The sequence below is a fragment of the Belonocnema kinseyi genome, chromosome 3 (assembly GCF_010883055.1).
Source record: "Belonocnema kinseyi isolate 2016_QV_RU_SX_M_011 chromosome 3, B_treatae_v1, whole genome shotgun sequence".
Classification (NCBI taxonomy): Eukaryota; Metazoa; Arthropoda; class Insecta; order Hymenoptera; family Cynipidae; genus Belonocnema; species Belonocnema kinseyi.
In genome coordinates, this window is record NC_046659.1 from 162,033,674 (window position 1) to 162,048,832 (window position 15,159).

Below are 15,159 nucleotides of genomic sequence, written 5' to 3' on the forward strand. Positions count from 1 at the left end.
TTGTTGGCCTATCTAGTTGACTCAATCTGTTCTAACTTTGCGCCTTTCTTCCTTAGTATACTTTCTTTCTATAAATCAGACTACCGGAGATTATAAGTCGCGCAGCGATAATAACTCCAAGAGAAGAAACTTGAATACAAAATAATCCTTATCAACTTTGTACCTATCTACATATAATATATGCAAGCGAAAATTCTGCCAACTGCGTGTTACGAGCTCGCAGTTTCTCTACAGTATTTCTTCTTCGTTAGGCCTGTAAAACTACTAGAAAACCTTTTTTTAGGTTAACTCACTACTACTCATCGTTACAATTTTGTCGCTGAATTCACTCGAGCACGAATTCGTTTTTTAAAGTTCAACAAGTAAAATTCGGAACTTGAGAGAGATGGCGAGGTGCAGAAACGCCGCTGGACCACCCTCCGAGGACAAGGGTGCTTTAAAAATTGCTAGATGGATATTTTCCTTCAGATCATGTGGGCCGCAGTCAGCGAGACATCGAGATCTGATCAAATCGATATCTCGATATCTCGGAAACTCTGGTCCATGGAATCAAAAGAAAATGTACCTATCTAATGGATTTTGATCGACTTTCACCCTGCAAAAGTCCCGCTCGAATTGGCGTCCCGCATCTCTCGACCTCTCCTTAGACTTGGATCTTTGTCGAGTGAAGAAAACCCAGAAAAGTCCAAAGAAATTTCTCGCAAGTAACCACTTTCTCGTTTTTCGTACACACGTAATAACCGTGCACGTTAAAAAATTGTATCTGCTACAATTCTAAGAGTTATCCAAATGAGTCTCAATAACTTGAGCGTACTCCGCTGTCGGGAGGTGTCTCTCCTTTTTTTTACACTTAAAAGAAATAGAAACTGAGAGCCAACTTCCCGACAGAGTACACCGTGCATAACAAAATTTACAGAATGGTGTCCGGATCGGTCAAGAGGCGTGTGTGGTGACGGTCCAGCCGCAAACTCACAACAACGCGTACAAATCTCGCGACATACCATGGACATACCATGCCAGAGCTGAAATTTTTTCTTCCTCTTTTTTTCCACCAAAGTTGAACCAATCGCATCATTATCCACTCAACGTCCTTTAATTTAAAGCTAAAGGATTACAGTAACTCCCCGGTTCAGCGAGAGTTGGCAAAGTCTTTTCTAAGTTGACTAAGTCTCGCTCGCAGCCTCTCCTGTCGACTCTGAAGTTCCGTGACCTGCATGATGTAGACTTGATCCTCCTTGGTCATTTTATCACAGTAGGCGGCCGCCTGCCTCAAAATCGAAACCTTGGGTGCTTTCTCATTGCGTTCAACAGCCGGCACGAGAAGCCTCAAGTCTTCAAAAGCTTTTCTCAGATCTATCCTCCTCTGCCGTTCCATGTTGTTGTGCAAACTCCTCTTTTCCGTGTCCGGCTCATCGTCGGAGGAACTTCTCGAAGGTGGAATGCACTTGATGCCACTGGTTGGAAGAATTGGTATGTCACCAATGTCACTGTATTTACTCCGCTTCTGATAAGTTTTACTACGTTTTGGACGCTTGGTTGGGCTGGCAACCGTGGGCGAAGACGATGCAGCAGCTGCGGCACGTTTACGGGCATTGGCGGCTAAAGGAGGCCGGCCTCGCGGCCTTGAGGGCTTCTCTTTAAAAGCTGTCTTTACCGTGTGCTGGAGTTGATGCTGATCCGCAGGACTAGGAAAGGTGGGAAGAACTATCGGCTGTCTGCTTGGCTTATCATAGGAGACTACGTCTATTTCTTCCTCTGTAACATACAAGAGTCATCACGCGATTAGCCACTAGTCTCACTCAAGGATTACTATTTTTTTTTAAATTCAATTCAACCATTGACTGGCCCTACTCCTTTTTATTGCACAAATGACACAACGGGTCACAGAAAAACTGGGGTTTCCGTTCGAAACCATTTTTGGTTCCGAAGGAGCTGCAGCAAAAATGAACCCAACTTGCTGAAAAGGAACCCAGAACGATAAACAAGATCTAAAATCTAAATGATACTTCAGTTGGTGTTCTAAATGATCCCAATAGGCATTGAGCCTATTTATATAAAGAACCTGTATTTCGCTTTGCCCACTTCGACAATTTGTTTAATTAATAGCATCATTTTTACCCTTAAGCACACATAAACGAACGCTTACGAACATAATTTAATGAAGATAATTAAAGTAAGAAATACTACCACAATTAAAATGGATATAATTACTTGAAAAATATCATTTGCTGCAGGTTATCTAGAAAAGTTGTCAACGATTCCCAACTTTGGGAACTGTTGGCTTGTGAATGCGCATTCATGTTCTTTTAAAGTACGCTCGAAAGGAACCCTTTTGTCTCTATACACGTATCCATTGTAACCCAAGTTCTAAATGATACCAACTTTTATTTGAGTCGGAACTTTAGAAAACTCCCCGCTTTTTCTGTGGAGTTTTTCACCCACACGTGTTCAAACGCGTTTTGCGCAGTCGCTATTGTATATTTTAGCACACACAAAAATATCTAATGTAGATTAAGATGTGTTTTTTAAAGTGGAATCGGTTTTAGAACCATTCGTGTAATTTAAGTAACATGGCACATGGTCCATTTGAAGGGTCTGCGGTCTAAACCTGTTAACTGGTTATGGCGTCTTGTGGGAAATCCGTGCATTTTCTCACAACGGCTCAGTTTACTCCTAGAAAAGGCCAGTGAAACACATGTCAGAGTGTGTGCAGTTAAGTGTATGTGCCTGTAAAAAGTTTTTTGTGGCTGCTTGCACGGCATCTTTGCTATTATCGTCTACACTCTGCAGATGGATGTAAAGACGAAGGTGAGGACCGCGTATCGATTACTAACATTCAGAAAATTTTTGCAATAAACTATTTAAAATTCTTGCAAGCACATCAATGTTCGGCTTGCGATTCCAAACACTTTAGATACAAAACTTGCCCGCAGCTTGAAAAACAACACAAAAACATGCGAGCCCGGGAAAAAAAATAGAAAAGCAACGGTAGATCACTCCAGATAACAGGATTAAAACCTCTTGACCCATTGTAGATAAGATATGAATAGCTTTCAACCTTCATTTGATCGAATTGAGTCGGTTAATTCGAGCTCAAAAATTTGTTGGAGTATTTTTTACTCATAGAGCCAGTTAAGGGTTAAGGAACGGCTTTCAACTCCCCTAGAATTCAACCCCAGAACTAGAATCTGGAGAAGAAGTTTTCAAATATGTTTAAAAAGGCAAAGTAAAAAAAGAACAGTTACATTAGTGAACAATTTGAGAAAATAGTGGCATCAGTTGCACTGTTAAAGGAAATGTTCAAAAAGTGTCAATATATAGTATATTTGAGTAATGATAAATTTGGTGAAAAAAAAGAAAGATATAGAAGACAAAGTTGTTTTACTCTTGAATTAATTAAAATCTCTAATAAATAAAAATCGACCACACTATTAATTTGTTTATTGTCAGTACTACGGGACACATCATTCATACTGAACGAGCATTTTCTCAAGGACATTCACCTCTACGCGGACACTGTTTATTAGCAGCTGCTATTTACGAAGCTATATATATATATAATTATATACACGTGAGTGACGAATAACGCAGCAGCTTTTCACATTCATTGATTAACAAAATTAAAAACATGTATTTCCTGTTAAAATTAATACGTAGTAAACGCTATACTATAATGTACTATAGAACCTTGGTTCCACTTTTATATGTAAAAGAGGAAATGTTTAATCAACTGCATTCTTTCTTAAACCCCCCCTTTTTCTACACTATTGCGCCCTTCGATCCTATTTTTAAAAATAATATCAACACAAATCTTGTAGCTGATAGGCCAAGATGCGCGCGCGCGCGCGCCTAGTGGGCTAAACATTTTTATTTTATTAATAATATTTTATTTTATACTACCTTCCTGGATTTTTATATTCTAATATTAAAAAAGATTAACCATTTAAAAATCCATAATAACGAATTGTATTTATTCTCGGAAAGGGTAAAAATCCTTTCTTTCTTTACGCTCTATTTTAAAATTATGACGAAATAGATGTTACACTTGAAGTTAAAAATCGACAGAAAGAATGTTTGGCAGAAAGAGCTTCAAAACCTGTGATATAAAAATAGTGTACTGCTATTTTACGAATGAAAAATTATTTTAAATAATATCAATATAAATCAGAGTTTATTCTTGGCAGTCACATTTATCAAGATAAATATTTCTCAACTACCATCTGTTTTGGTGATTTATAATTCTGTTAATATAATATTTTAAAAGTTTTTAATAGAAAAGCTTATTAATTGACAAATACAATTAATCAATTATTAAGTTGCTTCTGGATAGAACGGATAAGGTGGAAAATCCTTCGTGTTGTTTACGTCTAGCAAGTGTAATGTATATGAAGATGGTGATGAAAGATTACTAAAGATTCTAGACAATTATTGCATTTATGATGATTTATTAATAATTCTCCGGAAACGATCGTAGATCTTGTCACCATCTTCATTCTGATTAATATTTTCATTTTTCATTGATTTTCTTTATTTTCCACATTCTTCTTATGGTGAACGACAAGAATTTTTTTCAATCATTTTCTGAATTGAAAGAGGAAAATTTTATATACTTAAGATTTTTAAACTGCATGAAAGGAAATTTTTTTCTATAACTCTTTTTTTTTGTGATTGGAACCCGGCATTTTTTTATTTTTTACATTTTGGATACTATTTTAATTTAGTAGAAGAGGGGGAGGGTGCCGTAATTTTCAAATTTTTCTTAAGAAAAGGGAGGATGATTTTTTCTCTAAATTGGAAGAGGGTCATTCTTTATTTTTAACAGTGTTTTTGAGCTGAAAGGGAGGAATTTTTTTTTTATTTAAACATTTTCAGTGAGTTGAACATGGTTAAATTTTGTATTATGATCGCATAGCTTAGAATGATAATGATAGAATGTTTAGTTTAACTTTTTAGATTCTCATCATAATGAGAGGTATTAGTTTTATGTGAAAACTGACACTCGCGGATTTCTTTGAACCTCTACTTTTCAGGAGCCCCAGAGTACGAAAAAAAAGTTAAGAGAAATGTTCCAGTCATTGCTACGGTCCCAGAATTCGTGAAGCTTGGTTATAATTTAGATGTATTGTTTTAAAAAATATGTTAAAAGTAAGATTCAATGACGAAACTAACTTATTTTGAACACTTTATAACAGAAAATAGAAATTAAATTTATTCAGTTGAAATAAAAAGTAAGAAAATTGACACAACGACTACTGGGACTAAGGTCACGATTACTGTGACGTTTCCTTATACGATAAAGTCTGAGCGGGCAGATTTTTTTAAAGCTTTGAGTTTAAATGTTTAATTCATATAATTGTTGTGCTAAAAATAGTATTGAACCTTTAAATATTTATTAGCATAATTTAAAAGGATACAACTTTTTTTTAATAGTTCAAGTTTTAAGTTTTCAATTCTACATCTTCCAAATGAAAGAAATTTCTTCTACAAATCATAAAAATTACAAAATTTTCAATGGTAAAACTTCAAATTTGCATAATATTTAATTGCTGACTTGCAAAATGACAAACTCTTCAATTTTAAAGGTTAAAGATTTCTGATTGAACAATTTTCATAATTAACAATTGAAAAATCTGGAATTTGAAAAATACAGAATTGAAAAATAATTAATTTGGATGATTTATATGCGCGCGCACACCTGCTTCATTCGTGATTTTCATTTCTTTTCTATAGTATTTTATATACAGGAGCGCGCGCATCTACTTGTGTTTTAAATTTTTATTTTATTATTATTCTATTCTAATCTATATAAACACACATTTCTCATAGGTGCTCAAATTTTAATTTTTAATTTATCATTTTATTCAACTTTGAAGATCTACAATTAAAAACTCTTTAATTGCTACGACTTACAATTTAAAATTCTTTCATTTCGAATATTTGCAATTGAAGACTCTTCAATATTTATTGTGTATAATATAATAGAAAATGAGACAAAGGCGCGCAACTGCGCATGTTTTAAATTTTTATTCTATTCTAGACACGCACATGCACACACAGGTGCGCTCGCGCACCTGTATTTTCGTTAATTCTAATTTTATTTCAATTTTGAAGATTTACAACTGAAAATTCTTTAATGTTAATTATTTGGAATTTAAAATTCTTCAATTCGTAATATTTTCAATTGAACGCTCTTTAATATTTAATGTGTATAATAATAGCAAATTTTAATTTTAATTTCCTTTAAAATTTTCTTATACTCGATATAAACACGACACACACAAATGGGTGTGCGCGTGCACACCCTTGTGCATATTTTACAATTTGAATTTATTATTGCATATTTAATTCTATTCTATTGTAGATGAATTAATTAGCTGTAAATGTCAGTGACTCTTTTAGGCCGCGGTGTGACGCATAAATCCATGTACACATCCACTAGTAGCAAAAATATGCTGCGTGGCCTTGAGCCTCCGTATGGCTCTTTGGGCCACGTGGCTACGCACCGAACCTCATCGTGTTATATCTAATGCCGTGGGCGTTTCCGAAAATTAAACATCTGTAATTCCCTCGACAAGTGGATGAAAATCGTATTGAACAAAAGCGCCGTCGCCACCGGCGCGCTGCTTAATTCCAGCCTAAAACTCACACAATTTACCCTTGCTCATTTTTTTTGCCACCCCTGCCATGCCCTGCCCTGATACCATGTCTCCCCCCCCCCCCCCCCCCCCCCCCCCACCTCACAACCCCCTTTCCTCACACAAATTGCGTCATTTCGATTTAATCGGTTATGAGGTCGTCCAACTTTAGGGTCGACGGAAATAAATTTCATGTAAATCTCTCTCCGTCTCTCTTTCCTCTCTCATGCATTTAAAGTTTTTTTAATGCATGTGTCAATTTATTATTCAATAAATATATTTACCACTAATTCAAATAAAACACAATAGATAGATACATAATCAATTATTCGGATAAGATTGAAAACTTAGTAAGTGTGCAGCACAACTTACGACAGAGATCGTTTATCTTTCTTATCGAATAACGATCTATCTTTTTAGTGCCTCTAACAAAACTTTTGTATCTTTAGACTTTAAATGGAGCAAATAGCCATCTCGCAATTTCGTATTTATAGCGTTAAAAAAAACTAAGAATATTGTTTTTGAAAAATACTGTAGGAACAACAATCATTTATGACTAAACTTTATGTAATAATAAATTGCTCTAGAAAAAATGTCCTTCTCACCCAAATATCCGGGTCTAGTTTTCACATTTCATAGACTTAAATTTGCGAGAAACTTGACGTCAAAGAAATGGTTTTGTTTGTTCCACTCGAAACTTTTTCTTCAATTTAAAGCGATTTTCTTCTTTCTCAAGATATTGTTCAATAATTGAAACGGTTTTCTGAGTATGCCTCTAATTCAAAATTAGTAAGCGATCAATAAAAATGTTTATTTTTAATTTTTAAATCAAGATATGTTTATTCAAATTTGAAGTTTTCTCGCTTAGTAACTTTTTAGTCTACAAATGTAATAATCTTTGTGAAAACTTACCAGTATCAGAACTAGACCCGGTCTCTCCTATAAACAAAAAAAATAAAATAAAATTATTGTAATATGTCATATACATCTCCAGGAACTATGCTATATTGTAAACATTAAAATCTATTATTATGATACAATTTACAACAAAATAAAAAATTAAATACTCTAAAATAGAACACTCCTTTCGGAGATTTGGTTAGATACTTTTGATGGTGGGGGGGGGGGCTTTGGAGCGGAAACGGAAGAAATTTGACGCACTAATTTCTAAAAAGATTCCTTTCCCATACGAATAAATCTGAGCAAAAAACTATATATATATGTCACGTGGAATGCCAAATATAATAAATTAGGCGAGTTCTAAGGAGACCAGAGAGATATTTTAGATTTAGACTTGAGGTCACGTATTACCGATCCTCACATGAATTTTTTCCCCCCAATTAAAAAAATTACGAAAATGAAGACATTGGAATTAATTTTTTTTAGCCCATAGATAATATTTTTTTGTACATGGTGGGCTCTTCAGTTTAGTTGCCAACTTTTTCCACACGATTTTTTTTTAAAATATTTATAATCTTAAACTTATTGCTCGTGTAATGTCGTAAAAGTTAATTTCATAAGAGTTGAATTGACTTGTATTTGAAATTTTTATATAAAATAAAATGAACTCTAAATAAATTGAAATTTCTGAAAGCAATACACATGTAATAATTAAATCGTAAGCCCATGCTGGAAAAGAACGTACATCACCTAATGAACTTTTATGCGAAGAACCTCGTTTAAATCCCAAATTTCATTTTACCATGTTGAAATTTTTGTTATAATCTTCATAAATTGCATAATTCATTTTCTTGTCTCTGGGCGGCTACAGTGGCATCAGACGCACTTGTAATAAACGAACAGAAATAACCATACCACCCGTCGCTATCTTTGTATAAATTTAAATATCCAAGTAATATGAAATTTGTGATATTTAAAAAAAAACTGAAAATATTTGTCTTTTTATAATTGGTAAAATTCCCGCGATAAATATATATTGACTGTCATTCTCGGTCCTACGATCAAAATTGTGAATAAAAAAATATATAAAAAAAAGACCAATAAATTAACTACAATTCGAGTACAAAGCGAGTTTAAAACAGTTCAGGATAAGGTAATAAGATTTAGGGTCAACACGAAATAAATTCCAATTAATAGTCAAAAATCTGAAAAATTTCATTAATTTCAGTAAAACTAAACTGAATTTAGAAATAATTGAAGGGAATTCAAAAGAATTCGATTAAAGTCACAGGAATTAAAGATGAATTAAAAATAATTCAAATGAATGGAACAAAATGGTTTAAATTAAAAAAAAAAAAATTTAATTGAAGAAAATTGGGTCCTATTCTTGAATTTATTGGAACAAAAGTGACTACAATACCTTAGAAAGGTGACTAAAAGTGACTGAATCAACTGAGCTTAAATCTATTATTAATGTCGGTAAATTCAAGGACAGTATGTATTTCTTCGCTCAGAGTGAGATTTTTGATTCGAGAGGTGGAAACGCTCTATTGGGGAATTTGGGTGAAAATCGTAAAGATTGAAAAACTCTTGCCACAGTTATGCAAAAGTATAAAAACTCTACAAGTATACATAGAGACTGGTTACATACAAGGTTTTCGCACACGATAGTGAAGGTTCAAGCGATCTTAAAAGCGCGTTTATCGCCCCCGAAATCGGTTTGTGGACGAATATGCGAATATCGCTGTCGTGAAGAGGATTGAGGAGCATTGAAAATAACGTTGTAACGATCGTCCGACCGGATATGCGCTCGATACAGCTCTCGTAAACAGCTCGTATACAGCTCTCGTGGGAATGTTTTTTCCCCTTTTTTTTGCGAAATCGCCAACACTATAGATAAGCATATTCCCTATCGGAGAGGCGATTATTCTCAGCATGGACGTTTCTACATTGTGGATAATATGCATTTGCTAGACTGGCGTCGACAACAGAAGACAGAAGACAGAAGAGACGATAATTCCAAGCGCCGCATAATTGCAAAAAGATATAGTTAATGGAAAGATATTCTGAGTAAAGCGTGACTCGCTAGAATTCCTTGAAACTCGTCGTACCGGTAAAAGCTAAGCTAAATCGCCAATTGATTGCACAAAGTTACGTCTGCTTTTCAGCCAGTCCAGATTAATCGAGAAAAACCTGTTTCACGATGTTGAGCATGTCAAAGATGCTATGCTACAGCAGTCCGACTTCAAAATTTCCTAACTGATAGTACATGGTTCCAGGTTTTCCAGGATTTCCAGGTCATCCTTTTAAAAAAATCCTGCCAATTTAAGTGTACAATGACGTTTCCAGGTTTTCCAGAACTTTCTCCAAATTCAATGACTCTTCCAGGTCATGTAGCAACTCTTTTAATTGATTCCGCGTTCTCTCGGGAATTCCTGAATAACTAGCCAGGACTGAATGAATGACTCTTGTCTCGTCTACGATCATCTTTTCGCGGTATTCCTTCAAGAACCGCACCTTTCACGATTCCGTTCCTGATGCAAATTCCACAGCACGTCCAAAACAAAAATGCAACCACTGTCGCACATGTGCGCACTGCCTACATTTGTGTTTGCGATTTGACTCCTCAAGTATACGTTTTTCGAATTTACGAGTGCTTCTGTACGCGCAAGTATTCCCGAATCTCAATAGATGATTCTCAAATAAATCGACAATAGTGTTGCACTCGAGCGAGCCAAGAACAAAAAACTTCAGGAACAATATCGATCTTATTTTGTTAAAAACCAAGAATCTCGAAACAATTATTCGAATGACCATGGTCTAAGTATTTACGAGCGATATGAAACAAGATAAGGATATTCTTGACTTGAAGTGCATCACTAATAGTTATAAGGAAATACTTAAGGATTTTCCCAGATCGAATCAAGAGACTATCTCTTAACTTTTTTCTAGCCTTGATACAGCCACAGCAAAGACTTATTTAGCAGGGCTGCACACTCAGGATTAATTACACCAAGTTATAAGCGATCTATAGGGAAAAACTTGTCTGAGAGAATCGAGGACGCTATTTGAATTGTGCAACAAGGTTTTTTCCTTGATTGTCCAATATTGTTAGTAGTTTTTGCGCCTTCTCGATATGAGGAAAACGGCAGCTTAAAGTGCACCAGTCCGAGGTAATTACTGAGGAACGCTTCGGCAGATCACGCGATCGATTGGAACTTATTCTTGGGTTATCGCGAGTCCTATCAAGATATAACCTGAAGATAAAGATAAAACTTTTGAACCCTCTGGGACATGTGCGCGTGCCGGTAAGTCGTTCCGTTTCAAGCACACAGGAAGTAATTAACTTAATGACACAGCTCTCAACGTGATTTCGACTTTAACGGGACTACACGTTAAACTGCATCCCCATGATGACGCAATTTTCATTCATACGTTCATTCATTATGTTCAGCAGCGTGGGAGAGACTTTACTGTTAGAACGGATGAATGCAGCTAAAAACGTTAACACTTGGGATATTCCAGTTACATTTAATTATTACTGGTGGATCTGCGCCAATGAATTTGGGAATTTAAAAATTTAGTAATATTAGTCTGATAAACTAATTATTTTAAACCGGCTATTCAAATTCAGTTAGTAACTTAGAGAGTACATAGTTTCCCCTTCGATGGTCTCTCTGATTTTATAAACATAAGATTGTCAGCAATTAATAAAGAAGCGCGCAAGCTTGAAAGGATATTTTAAATGAGTTTCTGAAATGAGCAAGGAGTGATGAAGGAATGCAGACTTGAAAAATATGACGAGTTACAATTCACATCAAATTTGCCAGACCCCCAAACTGCTTTTCCTATTCGCGTGGTGCCTCGCCCGCGATGGCGATGGTGATGATGATGAATGATAAATGACCCAGAAATCTAAAAAAAAACGCCATCGAAAATTACAAGGTCAGCGTTCAAAGAACAGGGCACGCGGGCGTTTGATCTAGGAATCAGAATTCCGAGCGCTGAAACTTCAGGTTCGCAAAACCTGGTTCTGAAATGTCGACCGGGTTTAGATCCTCCGATCGATTCCTATCCTCCTTTTTTCTTCCAACTCGCATGTTACTTTCGCCTATCTTCCAAAATCAGGAGTATGATTATTGCAAATTGAGTGCTGCGCACAGGGAACGATTTGATATCTATGATTTTATTGGCAAAGTTCGCGAGACAGAAGGAGAAAAGGGGGAATAATTGCGCGTCTAACTGTTTCATTGCACGAAAATGCAACGTAATGGGTTTTTGTCGAGTGTCAAAAAGAAATCGTAGGTATTCCGCTTTCTCGACATTTTGCCGTGAAACTAGCACGGTTCATTAATCTGAAACTGCAAGCGTCTTCAGGCTCTAAAGATCTTTGAAAGGATGTTGCTACGTTCATTTGATTTATGCAGATTACATCTTTATTTAATCGGGAGATATCTATGTATTTTGAATCGGTAAAAATCCTTTCTCAACAAACTCTTTCTAGATTTTATATCTCGAAACTTGAATGCAGTCCTGTTTTTCTCTTTTCACTCTTATTGCATTTCTCTCTGCTAGTTCGCTACAATAACATTTCGATCACAGGGCGTCAGAACAATCGGCATTTTCTGTGTGAATCAATTTCCAGACTCAATACAGTTGCACGTTTTTTTGTTTGTCAATAAGCGGCAAAATCAATATCGCATTCAAAGATGTCGAGCTCAATACACCTTGTGTGGGTGCAGAAATGATTTCAAACTGTGTACAGGACGTAGGTGTTTCGCGCGGCATGCAGTACACACTATACTATACTGTACTGTACTAAAGTCTATGTATGAAGGTAGGTTCATAATCACTTTCGTAACTGGAATGGGTTTCTAAGCCAGAGGAAGGCGAGCCGCGTGGGCTTTGATGGGATTTACGTCTCTATGGTCTGTACGGAGAAATGAACGACCAGGAAGAACGTGCCATCACGTGCTGTATGACTCAAACTGAAAGGCAGTCATCCCCCGCTTTCCTTCTTAGGATCCCATTCCTATATGGAAATGCTACTAGATTTACTTCCCCCACCCTAGATCAGTGACACTTCACCTTTGCATTATTTTACTACTTTTATTCATTTTTCATCAAAAATTCACTTCTCAAAGCCTTTTTAGTGAAACACATTCTTTTCTGTTATCCTCATAGCGTTTTGTATTTCAAAGCACAAGTCAAATATACCCTCGTTGGCAGCAATTTCAGAAATGCTTTTTAAAATCTTTTTAATAGAGTCGTTTCGTAAATTGAAATTTGTCCAACAAAATTAATCACGATAATAATGTGCTTTCTATGTTGATTGATGAAGAAGCCGATCCTCTCTCTCCCTCTCTCTCTCTCTCTCTCTCGGCACATTACGACACTTTTACCATCACCAACGAATCAAATTAATGTAACTCATTCACTTTCCGTCTTAAACAATGATAATGATATTCTCTTACTTGAGCCAGAAAAATGTATATAAAATCATGTTGGAATGGATGACTATTCTCACTTTGGTATCTTCAGAACAATATTAGTACGATGTTTACTACTGAATTCGTCAAATGAATGAATAATATAGTTTTGAGCTTTACATCCAACTTGTTTTCTAATGCTATTTCTTCGGTCTGGAAATATCGCGCTCGGAAAAAAAAACGCTCTGTTTTCCTCGATATATGCATAATACACTCTATTTCAATCATACAAATGGACTGTAAGCAAAGAATAAAAAAATAAATAAAACGTACGGTTCTCATGAAAAATTCAAGATTTCCAGGTTTTTATAGTCAAAAAAATGTGAGCCAATTTCAAGGTGAGATTTATAATCTCTTGAAAAAGTCTCAAAAGGCTCTTATCGGTCCTTCTGCAATTTTTTTTAAGCATGACTATCAGAGAACGGTTATATCAGGGAGATTAAAACCTCCGAAATTTTTTCTGTTTAATGAACGCCAAGACCCTGATCTCCCGAAATCTCTGCTCTTGCTCAATGACCCCTACTCTCCCGATAGTGTGTGGTTTCATGAAAATGTTGGCAATGTTGCCTAATACCAAATGTACGTCTTCAATATGCCTGAACAAAGGCTAGTAAAATTTTGCGGTTTAGGTGTGTTGAAGGGGTCGATACCACACGTATGTAAAGACGAAGGGCGACGCGACGCCCCTATCCCAACGGACAAGAAACCCTCGTTCGATCGGTGCCGACGTACTTTTCGTGGTTTCGTATAATAATATAAGGGAGAGTGAGAGAGATAGACAAAAGTCAACGCCCTGGCCCTCAAGGTCGTGAGCACGAGTCTCCACACGTGCTGCTGGGAATCGACGTTGACCCTACATGCTACAACTTTTGGCTCCCCCCCCCCCAATTTTCCAACTCCCTCTCCCCATTTCCCCAACCCAACATCCTCCTTTGTTCTTCTTTTGATAAAATGACCTTCCACACGTACTAGGGACAATTAATAAATTACATGACGATCCTGTTTTGAAACTTTAATCTCGCTTAAGGGTACAGGAAAAGCCCGAGAACACCTGATGATGATGGTGATGATTATGTCAGGACAAATCTCTGCAATGTGCTCTATTCTTTTCAGCGTCGCAAATGTGTAATTTTAGCACACATGTTTTCTTTGGACTTGGAACAATCGGTCGTGATAGGCTCAGAGACGATTGTCTTGTGAGGTGAGGAAATTTTTCTGGATTTTTTCCAAAGATTTTCTCTTGGATTTGACACAGCCGATTGGTAATCTCATCTGGACTAAAGTTCTCTCCAGCCTCCAGTACTTTTGTCTGGGATCAAAGGGGTCAATGTCAAAAGATTTGTTGCATCCGTTTAAGATGTATGACTTCTAATTGATAGAAATGTCATGAACTTTCGATTTGTCATAATCGTGCGTGTAAAGATAGGTTTAAAGGCGACCTAATTATTACTTACGACCTATTATATAACACTTTGCTCTTAGGTTGAATAATGTATTCTAAATTTTCTACGGATTTAGTGTCTTTTTTTAAAGTTTTAGAATTTAATTACTTGAGAGAATGTCCTTTGTTAGTATTTGTTTATCAAAAAAGGCTAATTAATAGTTTGTACCTCAATATCAGTGCTTGAGAAGAACCGATATATGTACGTTTCAAGTTTCAAAAAAATGGCACATTTATAATTCTCCACACTTTGCATAGAGTGATAAATGTTATAGTCTTAGATTTTCCTCAAGATAAGTATTTTGTATTAAATCTTAACAAAAGTCCGTGAAGTCAAAATTCGAATCGCGTATATTTTCCTCAAAATATAAGTATTCAATATATTCTTTAAATCTATTCCTTATTTAAATAATGTTTGCTCTACTTTCACATTTGCAAATCTCTGATTCTTTATTGCTGCTGGTACAATGACGCGAGAACTCGCTCCCTTTTTTATATTAATTTCCATATAATGTTATACATACATACATACACTCTTTTAAGCCCAAGAGATGGAATTTAAAGGATTTTAAATGACTATTTGCATGCAATAGAAATATATCGCAACTATTGTATTTGCAGAGTGAATCTAATGGTGAAATTGCTAAACGGTAATAAAAAGCAGATAAGAGCACTAAAAAGCTTAAAATTTAAA

At 35.7% G+C, this 15,159-nt stretch overlaps 1 protein-coding gene across 1 annotated transcript in view; it reads right to left on the minus strand.

Annotated features, from left to right (window-relative positions):
• Positions 1–274: 274 nt before the first annotated feature.
• The window catches only part of LOC117169695 (transcriptional regulator Myc-B-like), a 33,906-nt gene continuing 19,021 nt past the window's right edge, over positions 275–15,159 (minus strand). Inside the window, exons 3-4 of the mRNA XM_033356182.1 lie at positions 7,548–7,574; positions 275–1,755 (exon numbers count right to left, since the gene is read on the minus strand). Coding sequence (XP_033212073.1) covers positions 1,130–1,755; positions 7,548–7,574 — 653 coding nt within the window. The 3' untranslated portion in view covers positions 275–1,129. The remainder of the gene's footprint in view (positions 1,756–7,547; positions 7,575–15,159) is intronic.